Source organism: Culex quinquefasciatus, chromosome 1 (assembly GCF_015732765.1).
Source record: "Culex quinquefasciatus strain JHB chromosome 1, VPISU_Cqui_1.0_pri_paternal, whole genome shotgun sequence".
NCBI classification, from domain to species: domain Eukaryota; kingdom Metazoa; phylum Arthropoda; class Insecta; order Diptera; family Culicidae; genus Culex; species Culex quinquefasciatus.
In genome coordinates, this window is record NC_051861.1 from 34507578 (window position 1) to 34533405 (window position 25828).

The window sequence follows — 25828 nt, forward strand, 5'->3', positions numbered from 1 at the left end:
GACAAACTAGACTAGATGAAGTGAAATGAAGTTTGAGACAAAAATCAACTCTCTGGCCATTGTGAGAATGTAATTATTCAAAATGTGAATAATGAGTTGTTGTGCGACAAAATGGAATAATTTGAAAAACTTAATCAACCTTCTCTTAGCTTCATCCCCAGGGAAGAGCTCACATCATTCCCCCTTCGTCACAAACTCACACAAAAACACGTGCACACGTGTCCGCAAACAGACAGATGCAGTTGCAGACAAATCTCCCCTTCTTTCCCCACAACAAATTTGCACTCGAGAGCGGATGTTTTGCTGGCACTGGGACCTTGCCAACCAGCTGGATTAGTTGACAGCCAAGTCGGGAAGTCTGACGGGGAGCGGGGAAGGAGGGGTAGGAAGGGTTGAATAAGATTCTGATTTGCAATCAGGCGACTTGATTTTGAACGACGTCAACGAGGAGGACTCTGACTCTGCGGTATGCCATTTTTTTTTTTTTTTGTCTGTTTTCGGATGACAGCTCGGGCCTTTTCACGCTCGTCTCAATTTTATGTGGAAATTGGGAAGGTGCAACGAGAGGGGGGGGTAGGAAAATTAGCCTTTTCAAACGCTCAACAAACATACACGAGTGGCAAAGTGGTTGGCTCTGGAGTGGATGATGCAGCTCTTTTTTTTTATTTTTTGAGTCGTTCTTTCACCGGGGAGCAATTTATATGTTGTGGTTGTGAATTGAATTATAGATTTTTTTTAATTGAAGGGAGAAGCAATCTGAATAGCACTTCTTGAGTTGAGCGACTCAATTTGGCTAATGATCCTGCAGTTTTTCCGAGAAAAATCAGCAATGGCAACTGGTTGAAGATGAGTGGAGTTTATTTTATGATTAATTTAATTGATGGATAGCAAACTGAACTGAAATTGCAACTGAAATGGCGACTGAAATTGGTACTTAAATTTCGACTGAAATTGGGACTGCAACTGTGACTGAAATTCAAACTTAACATAGGACTGAAACTTGGAATAAAATTGCAACTGAAACTTGGACTGGAATTTGGTATGAAATTGGGACTGAAACTGGGACTGCAGTTGCAACTGAAATTTTGTGGGACTGAAACTGGAACTGAAACTGGGACTGAACATTAGACTGACCCTGGGACTGAAACTGGGACTGAAATTGTGACTGAAGCTGCAACTGAAATTTTGTGGGACTGAAATTTCGACTGAAACTGGGACTGACACTGGGGCTGAAACTGAAATCGGGACTGAAATTGTAACTGAAACTGGGACTTAAATTTGGTTAGAAATTGAGATAGCAATTGGGATTGAATTTGGGACTGAAACTGAAATTTTGTGGGACTGAAACTGGAACTGAAACTGGGACTGAAATTGGGACTGAAGTTGCAACTGAAATTTTGTGGGACTGAAATATCGACTGAAATTGGGACTGACACTGGAACTGACACTGGGACTGAAACTGGGACTGACACTGGGACTGAAACTGGGAATGAGAATTGGACTGAAACTGGGACTGAAATTGGGACTGAAGTTGCAACTGAAATTGTGTGGGACTGAAATTTCGACTGAAACTGGGACTGAAACTTGGACTGACACTGGGACTGATACTGGGACTGACACTGTGACTGAAACTGGGACTGAAAATTAGACTGACACTGGGACTGCAATTGGGACTGAAGTTGCAACTGAAATTTTGTGGGAATGAAATTTCGACTAAAACTGAGACTGAAACTGGGACTGACACTGGGACTGAAACTGGGAATGAGAATTGGACTGAAACTGGGACTGAAATTGGGACTGAAGTTGCAACTGAAATTGTGTGGGACTGAAATTTCGACTGAAACTGGGACTGAAACTTGGACTGACACTGGGACTGATACTGGGACTGAAACTGTGACTGAAACTGGGACTGAAAATTAGACTGACACTGGGACTGCAATTGGGACTGAAGTTGCAACTGAAATTTTATGGGACTGAAATTTCGACTGAAACTGGGACTGAATTGGGACTGAAATTTGGACTGAAATTGGGACTAAAATTTGGTTTGAAATTGAGACTGAAACTGGGACTGAAATTGGGACTGAAACTGGGACTGACACTGGGACTGAAACTGAACTGAAATTTCGACTGAAACTGGGACTGAAACTTGGACTGACCCTGGGACTGAAACTGGGATTGAAACTGTGACTGAAACTGGGACTGAAAATTAGACTGACACTGGGACTGAAACTGGGACTGAAATTTGGACTGAACTTGATACTGGATTTGGGACTGAAACTGGGACTGAAGTTGCAACTGAAATTTTGTGGAACTTAAATTTTGTGGGACTGAAATTTCAACTGAAACTGAATTAGGACTGCACTTGGGACTGAAATTGGGACTAAAATTTGGTTTGAAATTGTGACTGAAACTTGGACTGAAATTGAGACTGAAACTGGGACTGGCACTGGGACTGAAACTGGGACTGAAATTGGGACTGAAAATTTAGGTTGAAATTGGGATTGAAATTGGGCCTGATATTGGGACTGAAACTGGGACTCAAATTTGGTTTGAATTGGGATTGAAACTGGGACTGAAGTTGCAACAGAGATCTTGTGGGACTGAGATTTAGACTGACACTGGGACTAAAACTGGAAGTGAAAATTGGACTGAAATTAGGACTGACATTGAGACTGAAACTGGGATTGAAATTGGGACTGATACTGGGACTGAAACTGGGACAGAAAATTAGACTGACACTGGGACTGAATCTGGGACTGAAATTTGAACTGAACTTGATACTTAAATTGGGATTGAAAACGGGGACTAAAATTTGGTTTGAAATTGGGATTGAAACTGGGACTGAAGTTGCAAAAGAGATTTTGTGAGACTGAGATTTAGACTGAAACTGAGACTGACACTGGGACTAAAACTGGGAGTGAAAATTGGACTGAAACTGGGACTGAAATTGAGACTTACACTGAGACTGAAATTGGGACTGAAGTAACAACTTAAATTTTGTGGGACTGAAATTTCGACTGAAACTGGGACTGATACTGGGACTGATACTGGGAATGAAATTGTAATTGAAGTTGCAACCCAAATTTTGTGGGACTGAAATTTAGACTAAAACTGGCACTGAAATTGGGACTGGGACTGGGACTGACACTGGGACTGAAACTGGGACTGAAACTGGGATTGAAACTGGGACTGAAAATTGGACTGACACTGGGACTGAAACTGGGACTGAAATTTGAACTGAACTTGGGACTGAAATTGAGACTGAAACTGGGACTGAAATTGGGACTGAAAATTGGACTGACACTGGGACTGAAACTGGGACTAAAATTTGGACTAAAACTGGCACTGAAACTGGGACTGAAACTGGGACTGATACTGGGACTGAAACTGGGACTGAAAATTGTACGGACACTGGGACTGAAACTGGGACTAAAATTTGAACTGAACTTGGGACTGAAATTGGGACTGAAACTGGGACTGAAATTGGGACTGAAGTTGCACACAAAAAATCCGATGGAAAAATCGCATGCAAAAGCATGCACATCACCGTCGTCAAATTAAACACTTATTATTACACACTGCATGTACAATTTTTTCAAACACAAAAAAAAAGTTGCAACCGACGGAATTCAAACCCAGCACCAACAGTAAGGATTGGCGCCTTAGCCAACTCGGCCATCAGACCGATCAAAAGTTGTGAGCTTGACATTTCGGTCAAGTAGGTTTCCCATACTGATGGGTTACATATTTCAGGATGTAAAATCACATAAAATTGCATAAAATAATGTATTAATTATTTTACACCGAGGCCTTTTACACGCAGCTACATACGGATTACTACTTTTTTAGCTGTGCAACTGAAATTTTGTGGGACTGAAAATTTGACTAAAACTGGGACTGAAATTTTGACTGAAACTGGGACTGAAACAGGGACTGAATTTGAACTCAAATTGCAACTAAAATTTCGACTGAATTTGCATTGAGTTAACAAAAATCAACTTTATTAGCATTAATCAAGCATTAATTTAGCATTTATCAACATTTGATCAAATCGGGATAAAATTTAAAAAAAAAATAAACCTGAACCTAACTTATTCCGTGACAATCAATCCCCATTACAAATCCCTTCAAAATAATTGAAAAACTTTCAACCCCAAGGGTTTTGTACCGGTTTCATTCCCCAACTTTCCCCCACATTTTTCTCTCCTTAATTCCGTCAATTTCCACCACAAAACCTCAAAACAGACAAAAAATTTCGCTCCAAAGCTGTTTTTTTTTTTTCATCGAAAAACTTTTCCCTCCAAACCCGCCGTGTGCCATGTGGGACAATAAAGTAACCACCCGAGAAAAAAAACTGCATAAAATTGATAGCTAACAGATTTCGAGGAGCGTTTTTGCCCGCCGGCTAGCAGGGAAAAAGTTTTCATGTAACAATTTTTTTGGTCGCTCCCCGTTTCGTGGGTTTTTTTCGTCGTCACCGCGTTGAAGCGAGATGAAAAGCTTCGATAATGCCCTTTTTAGCACGTTTTTGTGGGATTTTTTTTTTGTTCATTCTGGAAATTCGTTTTTCCTGTTAATGACCCGGAAAAGGGTGATTTTTTTTTTGAATTCAGCTGATTTTGCTCTGTGGTTGAGCTGAAAGTTTTCAAAGTTCGATTAATAAAAATCAACTTTAACACTTTTTTGTTGCAGCAAATCGAATCTCGCGCAGCGAGTTCATAAATTTGCCAAAGTTACAGTTGATATGCAAATTTGCTCAATCACATTATCCCCGTATCAATGATTCAGAAAACATGGCTCTCCCCACCCCGCAAACCAATAACTTCGGGCAACTTATGGCGCTACGAAACCCCTCGGGCGAGGGTACTTCTGGTTTCCCGGGATAACCACAGCAACAGGGAAGAAAAGAGAGAGGATGCATCGATTTGGGGCTTCCCAACCCGGGTGGCTTTTCCAAGGATTTTTCCCTTCCATCGCAAGCCAAGTGCAGCGAAGGAGAAAATTTGCGGAAGAAGAGCACAAATCGTTTGGCACCGCAGCAGCTCAGCGATGTTTACTGCTCTGGTGAAGTATTTTATAGAGGAAAACATGCTGGTTTATGAGAAGAAAAAAAATAAGCTTTAAACTTGGTGATAAAATAAAGCCATTGAAACAGAATTTCAGTTGCAAAAAAAAGCAAAAGAAACCTTTAATTTAGAAGTTTTTTTGTTTTTTGTTTTTTGTTTTTTGTTTTTTGTTTTTTGTTTTTTGTTTTTTGTTTTTTGTTTTTTGTTTTTTGTTTTTTGTTTTTTGTTTTTTGTTTTTGTTTTTTGTTTTTTGTTTTTTGTTTTTTGTTTTTTGTTTTTTGTTTTTTGTTTTTTGTTTTTTGTTTTTTGTTTTTTGTTTTTTGTTTTTTGTTTTTTGTTTTTTGTTTTTTGTTTTTTGTTTTTTGTTTTTTGTTTTTTGTTTTTGTTTTTTTTTTTGTTTTTTGTTTTTTGTTTTTGTTTTTGTTTTTGTTTTTGTTTTTGTTTTTGTTTTTGTTTTTGTTTTTGTTTTTTGTTTTTGTTTTTTGTTTTTGTTTTTTGTTTTTTGTTTTTGTTTTTGTTTTTTGTTTGTTTTTGTTTTTTGTTTTTGTTTTTTGTTTTTTGTTTTTGTTTTTGTTTTTTGTTTTTTGTTTTTGTTTTTGTTTTTGTTTTTTGTTTTTTGTTTTTTGTTTTTTGTTTTTTGTTTTTTGTTTTTTGTTTTTTGTTTTTTGTTTTTTTGTTTTTTTTTTGTTTTTTTATTGTTTTTTTTTTGTTTTTTTTGTTTAACCTCTCGTTTCATTTCCCCACAGTTCAATATTCGCCAACGTAACCAGATTTTTGCGACCACAAAAACCACCATCGCTGATGGTCATAAAATAACTATTTGATGAGGGCGGGTCAAATTTTCGGACGTCCGAGCCGGAAACACATCGAGCTGACCCCGCCGGACATTACAATGTCAACCAGCAGCGGTGATGACCATGAACGGAGCTGGGCCAATATCGCGTTGCGGTTTTGTCATAAAACTAATTTCTGTCACCGGTCATTTTGTGCATGGATGGGAAGGTCGAAGCGGCATTTACTCCACTGTTGTGTGAGTGTAATTGTGTCTGTGTTTTAAGTTGAGAATGATTGTTGCGGTCAACCTCGGGACCACTATTACACAATTGGCAGTTAACCACTGCCCAATTTGATGCTGGGTTTAGAGTCTGATAGTGGTCTACAGTTTGATGATTTATTTTTTTTTTTTTTAAGAAAGAAAGAAAGATTGCAAAAACATTAATGTGAATTTTAAGTATCAAATATTTTCTTAAATTGAAAATTGTTCTAAAATTGGGCTATTTGCCATGTGGTGGACATTCTTGTAAGATGTTGCCATCGGATCGTCCATACACTTCTCCATCCAAATTTGACAGCTGACCATACCAAAAAACATGTATATATTCAAAAATGAAATGATTTGTTGGGCAAAAGGAAGAAAAATGTGAAAAAGATGAAAGGATTTGTTCCGATTATTTATTATTTTATTTATTTAAGACCAAAAAGTCATCAAACCATCTAAATTCAGCAATTTTTCCAATTAATTCATATCCACGATCCTATTTTCCCCATTGATTACTGTAAGAGTTTTGTCTTCCAGATTTTTCCAGATTTTTTATCGATACTTGGCCAGTCTCAGGTTTTGAATGAAATAAGTTTTGAGTTTTGACAAATAAAAAGTTTTTGGGAAAAAACACATCTTAATAACATTTAAAAAAAATGAAATCGAATTTGCAAACAAAATTATCGCAGATTTTTTTTATTAATTCTGTTAATTTTATTCTCTTAGAAAGACAGGATCGATCTCAAAAATTAAAGAATATCATAAAAAGAAAAATCTTAAACTCGAAATTGATTAATATTCACCACATTGGAAATCAAGCTTATACAGTCGACTCTCTGGCTGTCGATCTTCTCGATATCAATATTGCTCCATCTATCGATGAATTCTTCAGTCCCTTCAATCAGCATACTTCAATTGTCTTCATTCCTCGATATTTTCTCTTGCTTGAAGGATCTCTTCCTCGACGGTCCCTTGGATTTTGTTTGCTTTAAAAATCTCTTCCGGTTATCGATAATTTCACTTTCTCATGGCTTGCATAGACATTTTTCTTTGCGAAACGATGCTTTAAAGGGTGTTTGACATTAGTTTGTTTTTGTTTGCTGAACGTTGCCATGATTCTCTCCCATAGCTGGGTACCAAGAAAAATCTATTTTCAATCGAGTCTTCATTTTGCATCGTTCTGTAAACTGATGATTCTCTTCCTCAACGGTCCCTTGGATATTGACAACCAGAGAGTCGACTGTAGAAGAAAAAATGTCGTCTACTGAATAAAGACGGATTTTTAGACGACATTGTGAATGACACATTTTCTCGAAATTAATTTCTTTTAAAAGCGTGACCAACAAAATTATAAAAAAGAAAATGGTAGAATTTTTCAGTCTTTGATTTGAAAAAATATCCACAATTTGCACATTCAACTATCAGTGTAATTTTATTTACCAAATTTTGGTGAATTTTATGCTTAGAAATAATTGTTTGATGCTTATGCAATTCGCAAACACAAGTTTAGTTGTGTACCTGCGTAGTTCCGAGCAACTGTCAAATGCAAGTTCTTCAGCTATGGTGAATTAAAATAAGCCGTGGTGAGTTTCCTACCGTTTACACTGACCGTTGAATGGTTTATTGATGGATTTTGGATGAGATTAAGGCCAGTTTAAAAATCACTGATATTTATTGAGCCACGATCTGATTGTTTATTCCGCAATAATGCTAATTAAAGGTCACGGCAAATGTTCCCGGAATAATTTAAATGCCGTTAATTGGAAACATTTAATTCCCCGGGGGCAAGGACCCAGCAAGGCACGCTGATTAAAAACCACACAGACATCCTGCCCACAAATTGCAATTTCAGCCCCAAATTGGAAACAATCCCGCAGAGAGGGGGTGAACCCTCCCCCACCTCAACCCAACTTACCACAATTGGCAATTATTTGCAGCACGATCCCGATGCTGATAAACCGCCGAAAATTGCTGCAGATTCCACCGCCGTTTTTCCGCCGGGAGCTGACCTGCCGGCCGCCTTCCGGCGCGACGCCCATTAAGCACCACATTTCGACTCTTCTTCTTGATTCGAACTCTTCCTGTTCACGCCGTTTAACGTCGGCCGTTAATTTTTTATTCACCACGAAATTCTCTCACGTTTCACACACGCACATAAAACCCTTTAATTGGGTCCGATTTTCACACTTTGTTTACACTTTTCCCATAGCGATTAGAGTTGCGGCGCAAGCGAGAGAGAGAGTTGACAGTTACGACGACCAAAGAGAGTGGAAACGGGAGAGCGCGAGACGCAACGGTCGTTAAGATTGAGTTGCTTCACCATTAAAATTTAATTGCCCACTTGAGCTCAGCTGGCGTCGTCGTCGTCGTCGGCTTTTCCGAGGAGGCGTCGCCGGCTACTAGATCATCATCATACTTGAGCATAATGGCCCGGTCCCTCTAGGCAGGCGTTGAAAACTACTCTTTAATTGCCCACCCCGGCTACGACCCGCGCGGCCTACTGTATGTAAACAAAGCGATGACTTTTATCTGCGCTTTGTTTATGTTTACAGTACGCGTTCGCGTCAAACACGCACGCTCACGCACGGCCCAAACCTAATTGTTTTGTTTTTGTTTCCACTTCCTCTCGTTTGCTCTCTATTAGTTCGATATCTCAGAGACGCCACTCAAAATCTGACATCTGCACCCATACGGCGCGCACACTTTCGGGGTCTTTGACGTTTCCCCTTCGGCTTTGTTTTTGTTTGTGTTTACTTCCTTCTTCGTCTACTTGTTGCCGTGCTTCTGCGGTTTCAGCGATGACACTGACCACGGTGCTCAAAATACCGTTATTATGAAAAAAAATATGCACTCCGAGATTTTGGGGTCTATCGATTCCTTACATCATAGCGCATCTCTGTGCAAAAAATAAAAACATTCGCTGATGTAGTTTTCGAGATACAGCCCTTTTAAGATGTTACATCCGATTTTTAATACGAAAACCAAAACACAATCAATACAATTTCAGTACTTTAAAGAATATGCATTTCGTTTTTTGCTTCATATGACTGTCAAGTATCTCTGGGCCAAGTTTCAGAAGGTTTGCTGATGTAGTTCTCGAGATACAGCCATTTTAAAATGTTATTTCCGATTTTTTCAAAGAAAATCCATAAAATCAATACAATTTCAGCACTTTAAAGAATATGCATTTCGAGATAATGATGTTTTTTGCTTCATATGACTGTCAAGTATCTCTGGGCCAAGTTTCAGAAGGTTTGCTGATGTAGTTCTCGAGATACAGCCATTTTAAAATGTTATTTTTTTTTGTTAATCCATAAAATCAATACAATTTCAGCACTTTAAAGAATATGCATTTCGAGATAATGATGTTTTTTTCTTCATATGACTGTAAAGCAGCTCTGGGCCAAGTTTCAGAAGGTTTGCTGATGTAGTTCTTGAGATACAGCCATTTTAAAATGTTATTTCCGATTTTTTCAAAGAAAATCCATGAAATCAATTTAATTTCAGCATTTTAAAGAATATGCATTTCGAGATAATGATGTATTTTGCTTCATATGACTGTCAAGTATCTCTGGGCCAAGTTTCAGAACGTTTGCTGATGTAGTTCTTGAGATACAGCCATTTTAAAATGTTATTTCCGATTTTTTCAAAGAAAATCCATGAAATCAATTTAATTTCAGCATTTTAAAGAATATGCATTTCGAGATAATGATGTATTTTGCTTCATATGACTGTCAAGTATCTCTGGGCCAAGTTTCAGAACGTTTGCTGATGTAGTTCTCGAGATACAGCCATTTTAAAATGTTATTTCCGTTTTTTTCAAAGAAAATCCATAAAATCAATTTAATTTCAGCATTTTAAAGAATATGCATTTCGAGATAATGATGTTTTTTGCTTTATATGACTGTCAAACATCTCTGGACCAAGTTTCAGAAGGTTTGCTGATGTAGTTCTCGAGAAACAGCCATTTTAAAATGTTATTTCCGATTTTTTCAAAGAAGATCCATGAAATCAATTTAATTTCAGCATTTTAAAGAATATGCATTTCGAGATAATGATGTATTTTGCTTCATATGACTGTCAAGTATCTCTGGGCCAAGTTTCAGAAGGTTTGCTGATGTAGTTCTTGAGATACAGCCATTTTAAAATGTTATTTCCGATTTTTTCAAAGAAAATCCATGAAATCAATTTAATTTCAGCATTTTAAAGAATATGCATTTCGAGATAATGATGTATTTTGCTTCATATGACTGTCAAGTATCTCTGGGCCAAGTTTCAGAACGTTTGCTGATGTAGTTCTCGAGATACAGCCATTTTAAAATGTTATTTCCGTTTTTTTCAAAGAAAATCCATAAAATCAATTTAATTTCAGCATTTTAAAGAATATGCATTTCGAGATAATGATGTTTTTTGCTTCATATAACTGTCAAGTATCTCTGCGCCAAGTTTCAGAAGGTTTGCTGATGTAGTTATCGAGAAACAGCCATTTTAAAATGTTATTTCCGATTTTTTCAAAGAAAATCCATGAAATCAATTTAATTTCAGCATTTTAAAGAATATGCATTTCGAGATAATGATGTATTTTGCTTCATATGACTGTCAAGTATCTCTGGGCCAAGTTTCAGAAGGTTTGCTGATGTAGTTCTCGAGATACAGGCATTTTAAAATGTTTTTCCCGATTTTTTCAAAGAAAATCCAAGAAAAATCGGAAATAACATTTTAAAATGGCTGTATCTCGAGAACTATATCAGCAAACCTTCTGAAACTTGGCCCAGAGATACTTGACAGTCGTATGAAGCAAAAAACACGTTTATCTCGAAATGCATATTCTTTAAAGTACTGAAATTGTATTGATTGTTTTGGTTTTCTTATTAAAAATCGGATGTAACATCTTAAAAGGGCTGTATCTCGAAAACTACATCAGCAAATGTATTTATTTTTTGCACAGAGATGCGCTATGGTGTAAGGAATCGATAGACCCCAAAATCTCGGAGTGCATATTTTTTTTCATAATAACGGTATTTTGAGCACCGTGCTGACGGCTGCTGCTCCTCGCATGAAATCATAAATATTTTTTTAATTATGCTCTCGCTCTTTCTCCCAGATTTAGAAGCAGGAAAAAAAATGAAGTTAGACTCTAACGCCGAGTGACACGCTTCACGGCCGAAGACGAGCGGGGTCCAGCGATCCGTAACGCGCTGTCAGGAAGCTGAACAAACAAATCTCTGCAAGTGGATGGAAAGAGAAGAATAATATAAATCATTTTGGAATGGGGTTTTCGTTTTTTTTGTATATCTGTGTTTGAAAGTGCGACGGGACAATGATTTTTGAGTGAGTGGAAACACTTCAACTTTTGAAGGAAGATTTGTTGACGCTTTTGAGGTTATTTATTTGGGAAGCAAATCGCTGTCATTGTTGGAAGAGGATTTCCGAAATAAGATAATTGGAAAAAAATGGATGGCAATAAAATTATTAGAATTCAAGCATCAAGCGATTTACCATTCAACATTTTCATTTGAGTTTCAAAAGCTGTTTCATTGGCAGTTTCAGAAAAAATAGTTTTATTGACAGCTTCTAAAATGCAATTTCATAAAGACAGTTTAAGTCGCAGTTTCAAAAAGGCAGTTTCATAAAGGCAGTTTCATAAAGGCAGCTTAACTTGTTTTTTTTCAGAAAGGCAGTTTTAGAAAGGCAGTATCATTGGCAGTTTCAACAAAAAAGTTACTGAACGACAGTTTCAAAAAGGCAGTTTCAGTGATAGTTTTCCAGGAAGTTTTAGTTGCAGTTGCAGTGGCAGTCTTAAAGTTACTGTTTCCTTCAGTTTCAGTGGCAGTTTTCAAAGGCAGATTCACTGCAGCTTCAGCAAGACAGTTTCAACGGAAGTTTTTGAATGGCAGTATCAATGGCAGTTTTAACAAGAAGGTTTCAGAACGACAGTTTTAGAAAGGCAAATTCAGAAAGACATTTGCAATGGCAACTGAAGTGATACTTTCACTGGCAGTTTTAGATGCAGTTTCAGTGGTAGTCTAAGTAAAATTATCAATTCAGAGTCAGTGAAAGTTTTAAAAAAGACAGTTTCACTGCTTTTTTCCTAAATGCAGTGGCAGTTTTCGAAAGGTAGATTCAGAAAGGCAGTTTCACTACAGTTTTAGGAAAAAAGTTTTAGAACGGCAGAAAGACAGTTTCAGTGGCAGTTCCAAAAAGACAGTTTCAGGAGCAGTTTGAGAAAAGCAGTATTAGGGGCAGTTTCATTAGGAAAGTTTCAAATTCAAGTTTCATGATTCAATAAGGCAGTTTCAGAAAGGCAGGTTTAGTGACAGTTTAAGAGACAGAGCTGTTTTAGTGGCAGTTTCAGTGGCAATTTCAGTAGCTTTTAAGTAGCAGTTTTAGCTGTAGTTTCAGTGGCAGTTTTAGTGGCTGTTTCAAAAAGGCAAATTCTTTGTGTAAATATGGGTGCTCGACGCCGTCGCTCCGTGCCATACTTTCATACACTTAGGAGCCCAGGGCGGCGAAGTCCTTGTAGATAAAAGGAAGACACTAGTGGTTGGTACTAGCAATGGTAACCGACAGCTATAAAGTCAACTTCGTTTTTTTTTTCAAAAAGGCAGTTTCAGTGGAAATTTTTAAAAGGCAGTTTCGCTGCAGTTACAGGAAAACAGTTTCAGTAGGCAGTTTGGAAAAGGCAGCTTCAGTGGAAGATTTAGTTGCAGTTTCCTTGATAATTTCAAGTGACAGTATGAGTTCAGTTTCAGTGGGAGTTTCAGTGGCATTTTTAGCTGCCGTTTCAGTGACAGTTTTAGAGACAGTTTCAGTGGCAATTTCAGAGTTTTAGTTGTAAATTCAATGACAGTTTCAGAGGCAGATTCAGTGGCAATTTCAGTTAAGTTTCAGTGGCAATTTTAGTTCAGTTTCAGTTGCAGTTTCATTAGCTTTTTCAGTGGCAGTTTTAGCCGCAGTTTCAATGGCAGTTTTAAAACGGCAGTTTCACTGGAGTTACAGGAATACAGTTACAGTGGCAGTTTCGAAATGGCAGTTTCAGAGGCAGTTTTAGAAAAGCAGCATCAGCAGGTTCAACAAAAAAGTTTCAGAATGGCAGATTCAGAAATACCGATTTTGAAAGGCAGTTTCAATGGCAGTTTTAGTGGCAATTACAGTGATAGTTTTAGTAGCAGTTTTAAATGACAGTATCAGTTCAGTTTCAGTGGCATTTTTAGCTGCTGTTTTAGTGGCAGTTCCAAAGGCAGTTTCAATGGCAATTTCAGAGGCAAATTCAGTGGCAGGTTCAGTGACAGTTTAAGTTGCAGTTTTAGTGACAGTTTCAATAACAGTTTCTGAGGCAGTTTCAGAGGAAGTTTCAGAGGCAGTTTCAGTAGCAGTTTCGGTGGCAGTTTCAGTAGCAGTTTCGGTGGCAGTTGTAGCGGCAGATTCAATGGCAGTTTCAGTGGCAATTTAAGAGACCTTTTTAGTGGCAGTTTCAGAGACTCTTTGAATCACTGGTTATGTCGAAGTTTCAAAGGTAGTTTCAGGAACTGCCTCAGTTTCATTTCATCTTACTGTGGTACGAATAGGTTTAATCCGAAAAACCAACAAAACTTCCCAGGAAACTCCCACTCGCACCGCAATATCCTATTAAACCAATCTCTTTACGCCCCCGACAATCAAACTTTCACCTTAAATGCCCAGGTAAAACACGCCTTCCCGGGGCCGCTCCGGCTTGCATGTTCAACATCAATTTATTAATTAATGATGGTCCTGTGGCTTATACAAGCTTCCCAACCAGCACGGTGGCTGACTGGTATCTCCATCGTAGCCAGGTCGAGTCAAGTCAACCACATACATACGTATATTTTCTTATTGTACTTGGGGGAAAGTTTTCCTGATCCTTAACCTCAATCTCCCCTGCACCGGATACCCCTCTCTCGGGGGACTGCGGTCGACCTCCGGTAGCACTTAATGACTTTCCTTTTTTATTAATTACTTCGTTTCGTCGGGCTCTCGGTTCGTTCTTCTTCATGGTACGACTCGACTCGATGAGCAGAACGATGCCATGCTGAGAGGTTGGCCGGGTGTATCGAGCTGGCCATTTCCGAGAAGTGATTGTTATGGGAGAGGTGTGATATTGCGGAAATTGTGCGTGTTTCACGTGGGTGGTGTCGGTTTGTACAGGTGATAACGTATGAGATGGGTTATTTCCGATTTGGATTCCCTCACTTTTTTGTTGAAATCTAGTGGAAAAGAAAACTTTTGAAGAAATGTAAATCCCGGAGCGGAATTTCCCTCGGTAATGGAGCAAACTTGAACAATTCATCTTGTTCATCCGCATGCCATTTGTTTGAAATCCCTTTTGAGAGGTCACTGAGGAAGCACAAACAAGTCAAGACTTTACCGCTTTGTTACAAGTTTACTCAAAGTTTGTGTAAAGTTTCACTCCCTCTCCAAAGCAGTTCGAACAAACATCCAAGGCTGTCGAAACTTCAACCCCCGGAAGTATGCAATCCCGCCAACAACTGTGCCATTGAATCACTCAAGCTCAAATGGGGGAACGCAAAACTTGTCGTCGCACCACGTGCCCACGTGTCCCGGAGGGAGGTCATAACACCATCAATCAAAACAAATCACCCAACTTGGCGCGCAGTGTCGCAGTGTTCCCCTCGTCGTCCTCGGATCTGAACAAGACTTCCGGCCGCCTTTTTTTTGCTTTGCTTCAAGCCTTGGAGTCACGTCCCGGGCAGTGTCATCTGGGCGCCATTGGAGGATGCATAAACTTTCCCCACCACCCTTCGATGACTTCCCCCCGGTCCTGGGATCGCGCGAAGCCTGGGAAAGAATCTGGCACAACATATTTGTCAATGTCATCGTATGTATTAAATAGATATTAATAGACACATCTCGTGCACGGCACGGCAGGCCCTTCCGGAAGCTGTCGTGGCAACGTCTGGGACACTCTGGTGTCTGATGGTCTATAGCTACAGGTTAGGATGCTGCAGCATATCAGCCATCGGGGCCAACATCTGGTTCGGTGCAGAGGCGTTGCGGCACTAATAATGGAGACCAAACTAGTCAACTCAACATATTAGCAAAGTAGTCTACTCACTGAAGTCATGTGGGTATGCTCCGCGGTCAAATTCGAATGACCTATGGGTTGTTGTGGCGGTGACAATCAGGTCATAGTTTTAGGGAGTTCGTGAATGACCTTACACATTACCTCTTCAAAAAAAAGTCGTCTAACATACTCACTGAAGCCATGCAGGTATGATTAGGGGTCAAATTTGAATGACTTATTGCTTGTTGCGACTGTAGGAACATAGGTCAAAGCTTTAGGGAGTCCGTGAATGATCTAGGACATCTCAACTACCCAGAAAAATCGTCTGCCATACTCACTGAAGTCATGCGGGTATGCTCCGCGGTCAAATTCGAATGACCTATGGGTTGTTGTGGCGGTGACAATCAGGTCATAGTTTTAGGGCGTTCGTGAATGACCTTACTTATTTCATCTACCCAAAAAAGTCGTCTAACATACTCACTGAAGCCATGCAGGTATGTTTGGGGTCAAATTTGAATGAACTATTGCTTGTTGCGACTGTAGGAACATAGGTCAAAGCTTCAGGGAGTTCGTAAATGACCTAGGACATCCACGATTAACCCAAGACGTAACATATCAACAAAGAAGTCTACTGAAGCTTCGGGGCTTCAAACTTCAAAGAACTATCTAATCTAATCTAAGCAGACCCTAACGCAGCCAATCTTTCGAAGGGATTACGCAGCCAATCTTTCGAGGGATCGAACCCCGCGTTTCAAATGTCTATGTTCTAAACGTTCTCGTTGGGAGCAGATGGGCATCGAACCCAGAACCATTCGCTTACAAAGCGAACACCGTAACCAGTCAGCCACGGCCGCTCTCAGGCCTTCAAACTTCAAAGAATTTTAGGATTTTAACCCCACGAAAACGTCTCTGACCATCACCATCCAAAGTCATTAGTTCCCAACCTGGCCGCCCACGTACCTCCATCCTTTCGCCATCAGATAGTCTCGTAAAATTATGAATTTCCCCGTAAAGTACGGGGCACCGTTGCTAGCTGTCAACCCCGTAAGATGGGGCTATTTCCTCGAAGTATATCTACCACGTGTGTGCTACCAGGAAGCCTACCACCGCCTGCGATAACGATGGTGCAGATGCTGCTCAAGCCGAAGCTCATTTGTCACCGGCACAACTTGTACGGTTACAACCGGAGTCCACCCCGGAGATGATTTTGACGGCGCTTCTCAGTAGGTTAATCGCCAGCAAGGGCCAGCTGTCAACCTTTTTTGGCAAGTTGACACTGATGGCTTTCGAATTGGGCACCGCTGGAAGGTGACTTGCACTCCAACTTGCTGCACTAGCGATGCATAAGGGCACAATGTAGTGCCGGGATTGTGAAATTGGGTTCACTTTGAGCTACCTACTACGAAATGATTTCGATTTTTGAAACTCGAACATTGCTGTAACAACGTGTTTCGCTAGCGACGTATACCTTTGGAACTGTACAAATGTTCTTCTAGAAATCCAATGCGTACCTGCACTTCTCTAATTAAATAACAAATACCACAACGCCCACCCATTTCAGCACAACCTTAAATGGCACCCAAATTCTCCAACCATCGGAACTCACTCCAAGAATCGACACCCAAAAAAGACCGGAACGGTGCAACAGTCCTCAGACCCCGGTCCTAAACCCACAAAACCCGGGGTGGATCCGAGGGTCCAATTTATAACACCGAGCATATTCAATTAAGAGACCGTCACGTGTAACCTTCTGCGGTTGTTTCCCCCGCTCCCGCTGCTGTTATAAGGTTCCCAACGACGGCGATCCTAAGCCGACTTGAGTGGAGATATTACGCACGCACATCCATTTTGGGAACAAATAGATGGAGCTTGGTGGGAGAGAAGGGGGGAGGGAGGAGACATGTGCCCAGACAGCAGGGATCAAGTCTACGGTTGCTGCTCCTTTTTGAAGTAAGCCATACTGTGCTGTGGTTGAATGATAAATTGGGGGAAAAGGCGAAATTACTTAATGGAATTTAATAAGCTCCTACTGCGAAGAGGAAGAGGCCTGCTAGATTAGAAGGGGAGGGTTCTGAATGATATGGAGACGAGCAGATACGTTTCCAAGTTGGGAAGCTACTAAGCTGGGATATTGGGAATACCAGAGGTTCTGAATAAAATTTTTTGAAGCAATGTTTGTTTAGCGATGCATACAAAAATGTTGATCTGAATTGTGTACAATGTGAGCCAGCTGAATAACTCTAATGCTCATTTAAAACTACTGAGTAAGGTAGATTCTTTGATGCTGTTCCGGGTTCAGCATGAAATAATCTAACGTTAAATTGTTATGATGTTTATGTATCGCTAACGTAACATGACTTAATCGTTTTACATCGCTAGAGCGGCAAAACGAGTCTTATGGCAGGATTTGAACCAAACCAATAATTTGATTCTATCTTGGATTCACAAAGTACACCACAAAAAAGTCTTGCATCGCTTACAAAACACGTTCAAACCGTTACGCATCGCTAGAACCACTTTCAGAACCACTGCCCACCATTTCCACGCTAACACGACTGGATGGCTGGAAAATCCGTCTTCACCGACGACGACGACGACGACGTCACGGCAGGGGGAAACTCCGTGGGAAGCTGCCAAGACCCCCCCCCTTTCCCCCCCCCCAAATTGTCGTGAGCAGCGATGCGATGAATTGTGCCGGAGAGCAAGATAAATGTCTTGCCGAGTTTGGCTTTGAAGATTCGCGCACTGTAACCCGGGCGCTCTCATAATGGCCAACGACGACCGTGACGTTTTGGGTTTGTTTCTCCGCCCAAGAAGAAAGCGTGGCACGACCGGAAATTGTCTCAATTTGGCTGATTTTACAGCGCGTTGCTTTTTTTTTCTCTCGTTGCTGCCAGCACTGACAGGATCTCCGAAAAGAGGCTTCTGACGTGGTGGCGTAGCGAGACTAATTTGTGTTTAAAACGGCGAAACTTGGCAAGGTCATGACGACGGCACGGGACCGGAACCGGGAGCGATGGGTACAGAGTTTTGGGAAGGGAAGTTTTTGTGACGGAAGTGTAGGAGTTGGTAATGGGTTTATTGGAGAAGAATTTTGCGTCCAAGGTCAGAGGGAAAAATTTCTAGTAATTTTTAGCTGACCTAAAAGTCGATTAAATCAGTCTTGAAAATGGACTGCCACTGAAACTGAGTTAAAATTGAATTTAAACTGTTACTTATACTGCAAATGGAACTGCTTCTGAAACTGCCTCTGAAACTGTCATTGAAACTGCCAATAAAACTGCTTTTCCACTGTCACTGAAACAGCGTTTGAATAGCTTCTGAAACCGGCCCTCAAACTGACACTAAAACTGCCTCTGAGAATGCCTTTGAATCTGCTCCTTAAACTTTCACTCAAACTGTCTCTGAGAATACCTCTGAACCTGCCACCCAAACTGCCTCTGAAACTGCCACCAAAACTGCCTGTGAAACTGCCACTGAAACTGCCTTTCACACTGTCACTGAACCAGCTTTAAAACATCCTCTGAAACCGTCCCTAAAATTGACACTAAAACTGCCTCCGAAAATGTCTTTGAATCTGCTCCATAAACTATCACTCAAACTGTTATTGAGACTGCCTCAGAAACTGCCACTTGAACTTAGACTGAAACTGCCTCTGAAACTGACTTTGAAACTGCCACCAAAACTGCCTCTGAAACTGCCTTTCACACTGTCACTGAACCAGCGTTAAAGCAGCCACTGAAACCGTCCCTAAAACTGCCTCTGAAATGCCTTTGAAACTGTTTCTTAAACTATCACTCAAACTGTTTCTGAGATTGCTTCAGAAACTACCACTGGAACCAAGACTGAAACTGCCTCTGAAACTGACATTGAAACTGTCACTGAAACTGCCACTGAAACTGCCTTTCACACTGTCACTGAACCAGCGTTAAAACAGCCTCTGATACCGTTCCTAAAACTGACACTAAAACTACTTCTGAAAATGTCTTTGAAACTGTTCCTTAAACTATCACTCAAACTGTTTCTGAGACTGCCTCAGAAAGTGCCACTTGAACTGAGACTGAAACTGCCTCTGAAACTGATATTGAAACTGCCACTGAAACTGCTTTTCCACTGTCACTGTCACAGCGTTTGAACAGCCTCTGAAACCGTCCCTATAACTGACACTAAAACTGCCTCTGAAAATGCCTTTGAATCTGTTCCTTAAACTATCACTCAAACTGTCTCTGAGACTGTCTCAGAAACTGCCACTGAAACTGCCTCTGAACCTGCCACCAAAACTGCCTCTGAAACTGCCACCAAAACTGCCTTTGAAACTGCCACCAAAACTGCCTCTGAAACTGCCTTTCACACTGTCACTGAACCAGCGTTAAAGCAGCCACTGAAACCGTCCCTAAAACTGCCTCTGAAATGCCTTTGAAACTGTTTCTTAAACTATCACTCAAACTGTTTCTGAGATTGCTTCAGAAACTACCACTGGAACCAAGACTGAAACTGCCTCTGAAACTGACATTGAAACTGTCACTGAAACTGCCACTGAAACTGCCTTTCACACTGTCACTGAACCAGCGTTAAAACAGCCTCTGATACCGTTCCTAAAACTGACACTAAAACTGCTTCTGAAAATGTCTTTGAAACTATCACTCAAACTGTTTCTGAGACTGCCTCAGAAAGTGCCACTTGAACTGAGACTGAAACTGCCTCTGAAACTGATATTGAAACTGCCACTGAAACTGCTTTTCCACTGTCACTGTCACAGCGTTTGAACAGCCTCTGAAACCGTCCCTATAACTGACACTAAAACTGCCTCTGAAAATGCCTTTGAATCTGTTCCTTAAACTATCACTCAAACTGTCTCTGATACTGTCTCAGAAACTGCGACTGGAACCAAGACTGAAACTGCCTCTGAAACTGACATTGAAACTGGCACTGAAACTGTCTTTCAAACTGTCACTGCAACAGCGTTTGAACGGCCTCTGAAACTGCCCCTAAAACTAACAGTAAAAATGCCTCTGAAAATGTTTTGAATCTGCTCCTTAAACTATCACTCAAACTGTCTCTGAGACTGTCTCAGAAACTGCCACTAAAACTGCCTCTGACCCGCCACTAAAACTGCCACTGAAACATAGACTGAAACTGTCTCTGAAACTGCCAATGTGACCGTTAATCTAATCTAATCTAATCGAACACAAACGCAGCCAGTCCGAAGAAAGCATCCTGGAAGAACTTGTGGTTAGATTACGCCCCAAGTTCTTTCTTGTCAATATTAATAATTACAGTAGATCCGAGTTACCCCGAAAATGTATAGCAAAAATTAAAGCGGCCAGGCCTACTGCGTTGCATTAACCGCAGAGACAGATTCTGTGAACGGATCACATTTCACAGAATCAACAGGGGAGGAAGGATGCGTGGACATACCGTACCAAACGCTCCGAATTAGTTGGGTGTAAAACTGCCAATTTGACCGTTAAACCTTTAAACATTGATTTAGTTTAATTTGTTTTAAATTTTACTATAAATAAATACTAAATACTACTCTAAAGGTAACAAACTTAGACCACGAGCATAACTTCTTTCATGACCAGTGAAAAATGTGCCCTCTCCAATTTCATATCATCCGAGGTGGCCATGACCACCACACACTGTGGCGTCTCTCACCGTTGCAGCCTGCTACGATGCGTGGACGTGCGAGTCTGCTCACGTGGCCATCCGTGTCCTGCATTTATCCACACCTGTCCCCCTCTCAAATTTCACTGGGACGCAACTTTCCGGCAATTTTGAAGGACGATGCGCCAACGCCATTTTTTATGTTTATTTTTTTGTTCTGAATTTCACTAGAAAAGAAAAAAACGGGGAATCGAGATTGTCGAAGGATTAAAACGTCACGGTTTGGTCTTCCCGAGAGAGAGAGGGCAGGACGTTTCGGCCGCAGCCACACGGGCAGAGCAGTGGGAATTTTTGGAATGCAATTTTTCGTGCGATATGCCATTTTAATTAAAAATGGCTGGTGCAGTTTTGCAGGGGCTGCAGAAAAGTGACCAGTTTCGTGAGTCTGCTTTTCCTCAGCGTTTTGTTTTTTTTTTTCTTGTAGCTAGGTTGAAATGATAGACTTTACGAATTAATTAAAAAGGATTTGTGACGCGTTGCTTGGTTGAAAGTGGGTGAAAGTTGGGAAGGATTCATCGCATGAATTTTAATCCTCGTGAAATTGACTCGGAACAGCTTTATTTTGAGTTTCATGAACAACAATATTAAAGATATAATTTAAAGTTCCACAAGCTTTAGTTGAATAAATTGCTACACCCTGAAATATGTAGCCCATCAGTATGGGAATCTGCTTGACTGAAATGTCAAGCGTTTATACTTTCAGCTTAACAACGGTCTGATGGCCGAGTGGGATAAGGCGCCAGTCCTTACTGTTGGTGCTGGGTTTGAATCCCTTCGGTTGCAACTTTTTTTTGTGTTTGCAAAAAATGTACATGCAGTGTGTAATATTAAGTGTTTATTTTGACGAAGGTGATGTGCATGCTTTTGCATGCGATTTTACCATCGGATTAATGCTGTGTAGTTTTACACATTTTTTATGTAATATTACTCAAAAAAGAGGTACAGTCCAAACGCGATTTCCCTGGCAAAATTTTACTTCGGATAATCGAAACTTCGGATCAGGGCTGCGGAGTCGGGTCATATTTCAAACGACTCCGACTCCGACTCCGACTCCGGTAAAAGTAAAATAAAGTAAATAAATGGAAAAAAGTTTATAGGTTACAAGTTTTATACGTTATGGAAACAGAAATCAAAAAATATCTTCAGTTTTAGAGGCATTTTGAGAAGAACAGTTTTGTAAGTAAATTTGGATTTACTTGCTTAACCTCAAATTTGAAATATTTTTTTCAAAGCTAATAAATTTAAATATTAAATTGTTATTTTTGAATGAATAACTAAAAAAATCTGGCCTTAATGATCTATTGAACATTAAAATTCAATTTGCTCACTTTCAGGCTGACATTTGTAAGAAGCACAGTAACAGGCACCTTGTTTTTTAAATGACAATTTTAAACGAAACATTTTTTTTTTGTTTTTTTGTTAAGACGTACAGTATGTAAAAAAAGTATTTACACCCCTTGGGCACTATGCACATTTTGTGATGAAACATATAAAAAAATAAAGTTTGACAGGAACCTAGTACTACGTTTTGTTCAGAAACTCATGCCGAACATTTTGCTACAAAAAGCTCATGAAAAGATGATTTCTATAAAAAGTTATATAACAAATACTATTACGAAAATAAAAAAGGTGCAAAAAAAGTTTGTACACCTTTCGAAAAATTAACATAAATAATGTTATTTGTTGACAAATCACCATAAATCCAGTCTCCCAACTCCAAATAGGCATCCTTGACTGATTAAAACAATAATTTGGATTGAATATAAAGTTTACTAACTACTTAGTATAAAAGTTTATATAACTCTGGAAATTCTATATAAAACTTATCTAAACTTAATTTTGCAAACTTTTAATTCAACTAAATGTCAATATATTACCATAGAATTGCTAAATAAACATTTTGGAGTGGGTATAACACCGTTTTGGGGGTATTTGTATCGCTAGAATAGATTTTTCGTTGGAATTTCGTACCAACCCGGAATTACGTCGTCGGAAAATCCGCCGGCATCTGAACCGGTCCACAATTCACAAGTCAACCTATGTGGCATCAGAAAGGGCATAAAATTTCCGATCTTTTGATATCCATACATCCAGGTTTTCTATAAAACCCACGTTTTTAAATACCTAAGCAAAAACGTTGTTATGGTTTCGTTTGAGCAACCTGCCAAAAATGTATGGAATTTCGTAATTTTTGTTCTCGTGGATTAAACTTACTTTTTGCCCAGGTATTTAAAAACGTAGGTTTTAAAGACAACCTAGATGTATGGGTATCAAAAGATCGGAAATTTTATGCCCTTTCCGATTCCACATAGGTTGACTTGTGAATCGTGGACCGGTTCGGATGCCGGCGGATTTTCCAACGACGTAATTCCGGGTTGGTACGAAATTCCAACGAAAAATCTATTCTATCGATACAAATACCCCCAAAATGGTATTATACCCACTCCAAAATGTTTATTTAGCAATTCTATGGTAATATATTGACATTTAGTTGAATTAAAAGTTTGCAAAATTAAGTTTAGATAAGTTTTATATAGAATTTCCAGAGTTATATAAACTTTTATACTAAGTAGTTAGTAAACTTTATATTCAATCCAAATTATTGTTTTAATCAGTCAAGGATGCCTATTTGGAGTTTTTTTTTTTGTTCGATGCCACTATCCACTGCGACCAGGAATTAGATCTATTGCGGACTTGCAATTCTATTTATAGAATCACAAAGGCTTCTTCTGTTATTAGGCAGATGGGACACGCACACACGCTATTGTTGAGCGAGTGTGTCGAGCGATCCACTGCCGTAACTTCGCCGCCGAAGAGGTTTGAATGTTTTTTTCCATCCTCTTTGGCTCTGCCTTTTCCACTCTGTACTGTCCAAATGTATCGCTAGAACCGAAGTGCACATTTTACGTTTATTTATACCCAGCTAGCCCTTAAATTCTGGTTTCTGAAAAACTCGTCCCTTCAAAGCACTTTTTGCGATCGGGCCGTGGAGCTCTGCAGGGCAATTATACAGAGAACAGTTGGTCCTTATACATGTGAAGAGTACAGGGGAAAGGATGTGCCGAGCCATGTGGGTTTGAAACCACGACCTTCCGCTCATAAAGCGAAACCTGTAACCATTAGACCACAGGAGCTGGGAGTTGGAAGACTGGATTTCTGGTGATTTGTCAACAAATAACATTATTTATGTTAATTTTTCGAAAGGTGTACAAACTTTTTTTGAATCTTTTTTATTTTCGTAATAATATTTGTTATATAATTTTTTATAGAAATCATCTTTTCATGAGCTTTTTGTAGCAAAATGTTTGGCATGAGTTTCTGAACAAAACGTAGTACTAGGTTCCTGTCAAACTTTAAATTTTTACATGTTTCATCACAAAATATGCAAAGTGCCCAAGGGGTGTAAATACTTTTTTTACAAACTGTACATGGACATCATGCCATGGCTGAAGGAGATTATTATTTCAAATCAATGTATCTAAACAAATTCTTCGTGGAAAGGACGCTTAAGATGTCCTTTTCAAATATCTGTGATATGAAAAATATTTTAACCTGGAAATTTTTAATTTATTTTAATATTAAAATGTTATATACTTTAAAATGGTGCCCGATACTTCGTGAATCTTCACCTAAAACGAAGCTTTATGGATGATCTTGCGCCTCCATCAAAATATATGAAAAAACTTAAAATATAATAAAAAACAAATATCCACAAGTAAAATATTTTCTAGGTCACAAATATTTATTTTTATTAAGGTACATTGATTTGCAATGATTATCACCTTCCGTCATATTGGCGTGGGGCATACAGTATGAGAAAATTCGTACCAGTTGATAATATTTTGATTCTATTTTTTATTTATAATATTGGAAAAATAAATTAAAATCCTATATTTTGTTCTATACATTTTTTTATTAGTTCATTTTTGTACTGAATTCTTGAGATTGGTTCAACGATAATTTGCAACGATATCAAAATAGTTTATCTAAAATCAACGTCAACATCAACTATCAATGATTATTTCAAATTTGTTGCAACTTCTTTTGACATTTTTTGTTAGTTTCAATTATTTTAAATGCACCACTTTGATTTTCTTGTACTCAGTTATAAACAAAATGCGCATGTTGAGTTCCCAGTAAGAGATTGTTATTTGTTACAAAAGTTAAACTGTCAGTGACTCTTTTTCGATCTGCAAAAACAGTGATTACTATTTATAATCTTTTTTTGTACCTCTTAATTTTTTCCTAAAAATGATTTAACTTAAAACCTCTAAGACATTCGCTATCGGGGTAAAAGATGACTTTGTGTGTACTTTTTCAGAAATAACTGGATGAAATTTGGTCAAATTTGAATTGAAAGGGAACATAAATATAGTTTGACTACAAAAGCTATATATATATATATATATTTTTTTTTTGAATTATGATACTACATACTTGGGTAAGAAGTTATCATTTAGTGATTATAGTGTAATAACAAAATTAGAGCTTTTCAATCGCAATAAAAAGCTTCAGATACATAATGGCATCTGATTGTTAAAAATATAAGTTGTTTTGTAAATGAAGCTGTTATATAGGAAATACTGAACAATAAAAAAACATATTTTTTGTTGAATTTAAGATAACTACGGCTCCGACTCCGACTCCAGCTCATAAAATTTAGCCGACTCCGGCTCCGAGTCCGACTCCAGCTGTTCGAGTTTTGACGACTCCGACTCCGACTCCGACTCCAGGTCCCCAAAAAGACCCGACTCCACCGACTCCGGCTCCGACTCCGACTCCGACTCCACAGCCCTGCTTCGGATAATCGAATCCCAAATTAAATGTTTTTTTGCTGTCTTATTTTTAATTTTTCGAAGGCTGTGTTACGCTCTATACAAAATTGTTTAAATTTGTATGAACATTTTATTACGAAGGGAAGGGTCCAAAAATCCATTTTTCCAAGTTACGTAATAAAAGAATGCTCCCTTACTTAGTTCGGATAAACAATCATCCAGGCCTTAGTGTTTCTGC

At 39.1% G+C, this 25828-nt stretch overlaps 1 protein-coding gene across 1 annotated transcript in view; it reads right to left on the bottom strand.

The window, feature by feature from the left end:
- LOC6050345 overlaps positions 1 to 8908 on the bottom strand; it is a 260769-nt gene extending 251861 nt beyond the window's left edge. The window contains exon 1 of the mRNA XM_038249919.1: positions 8021 to 8908. Coding sequence (XP_038105847.1) covers positions 8021 to 8156 — 136 coding nt within the window. The 5' untranslated portion in view covers positions 8157 to 8908. The remainder of the gene's footprint in view (positions 1 to 8020) is intronic.
- Positions 8909 to 25828: the final 16920 nt, after the last annotated feature.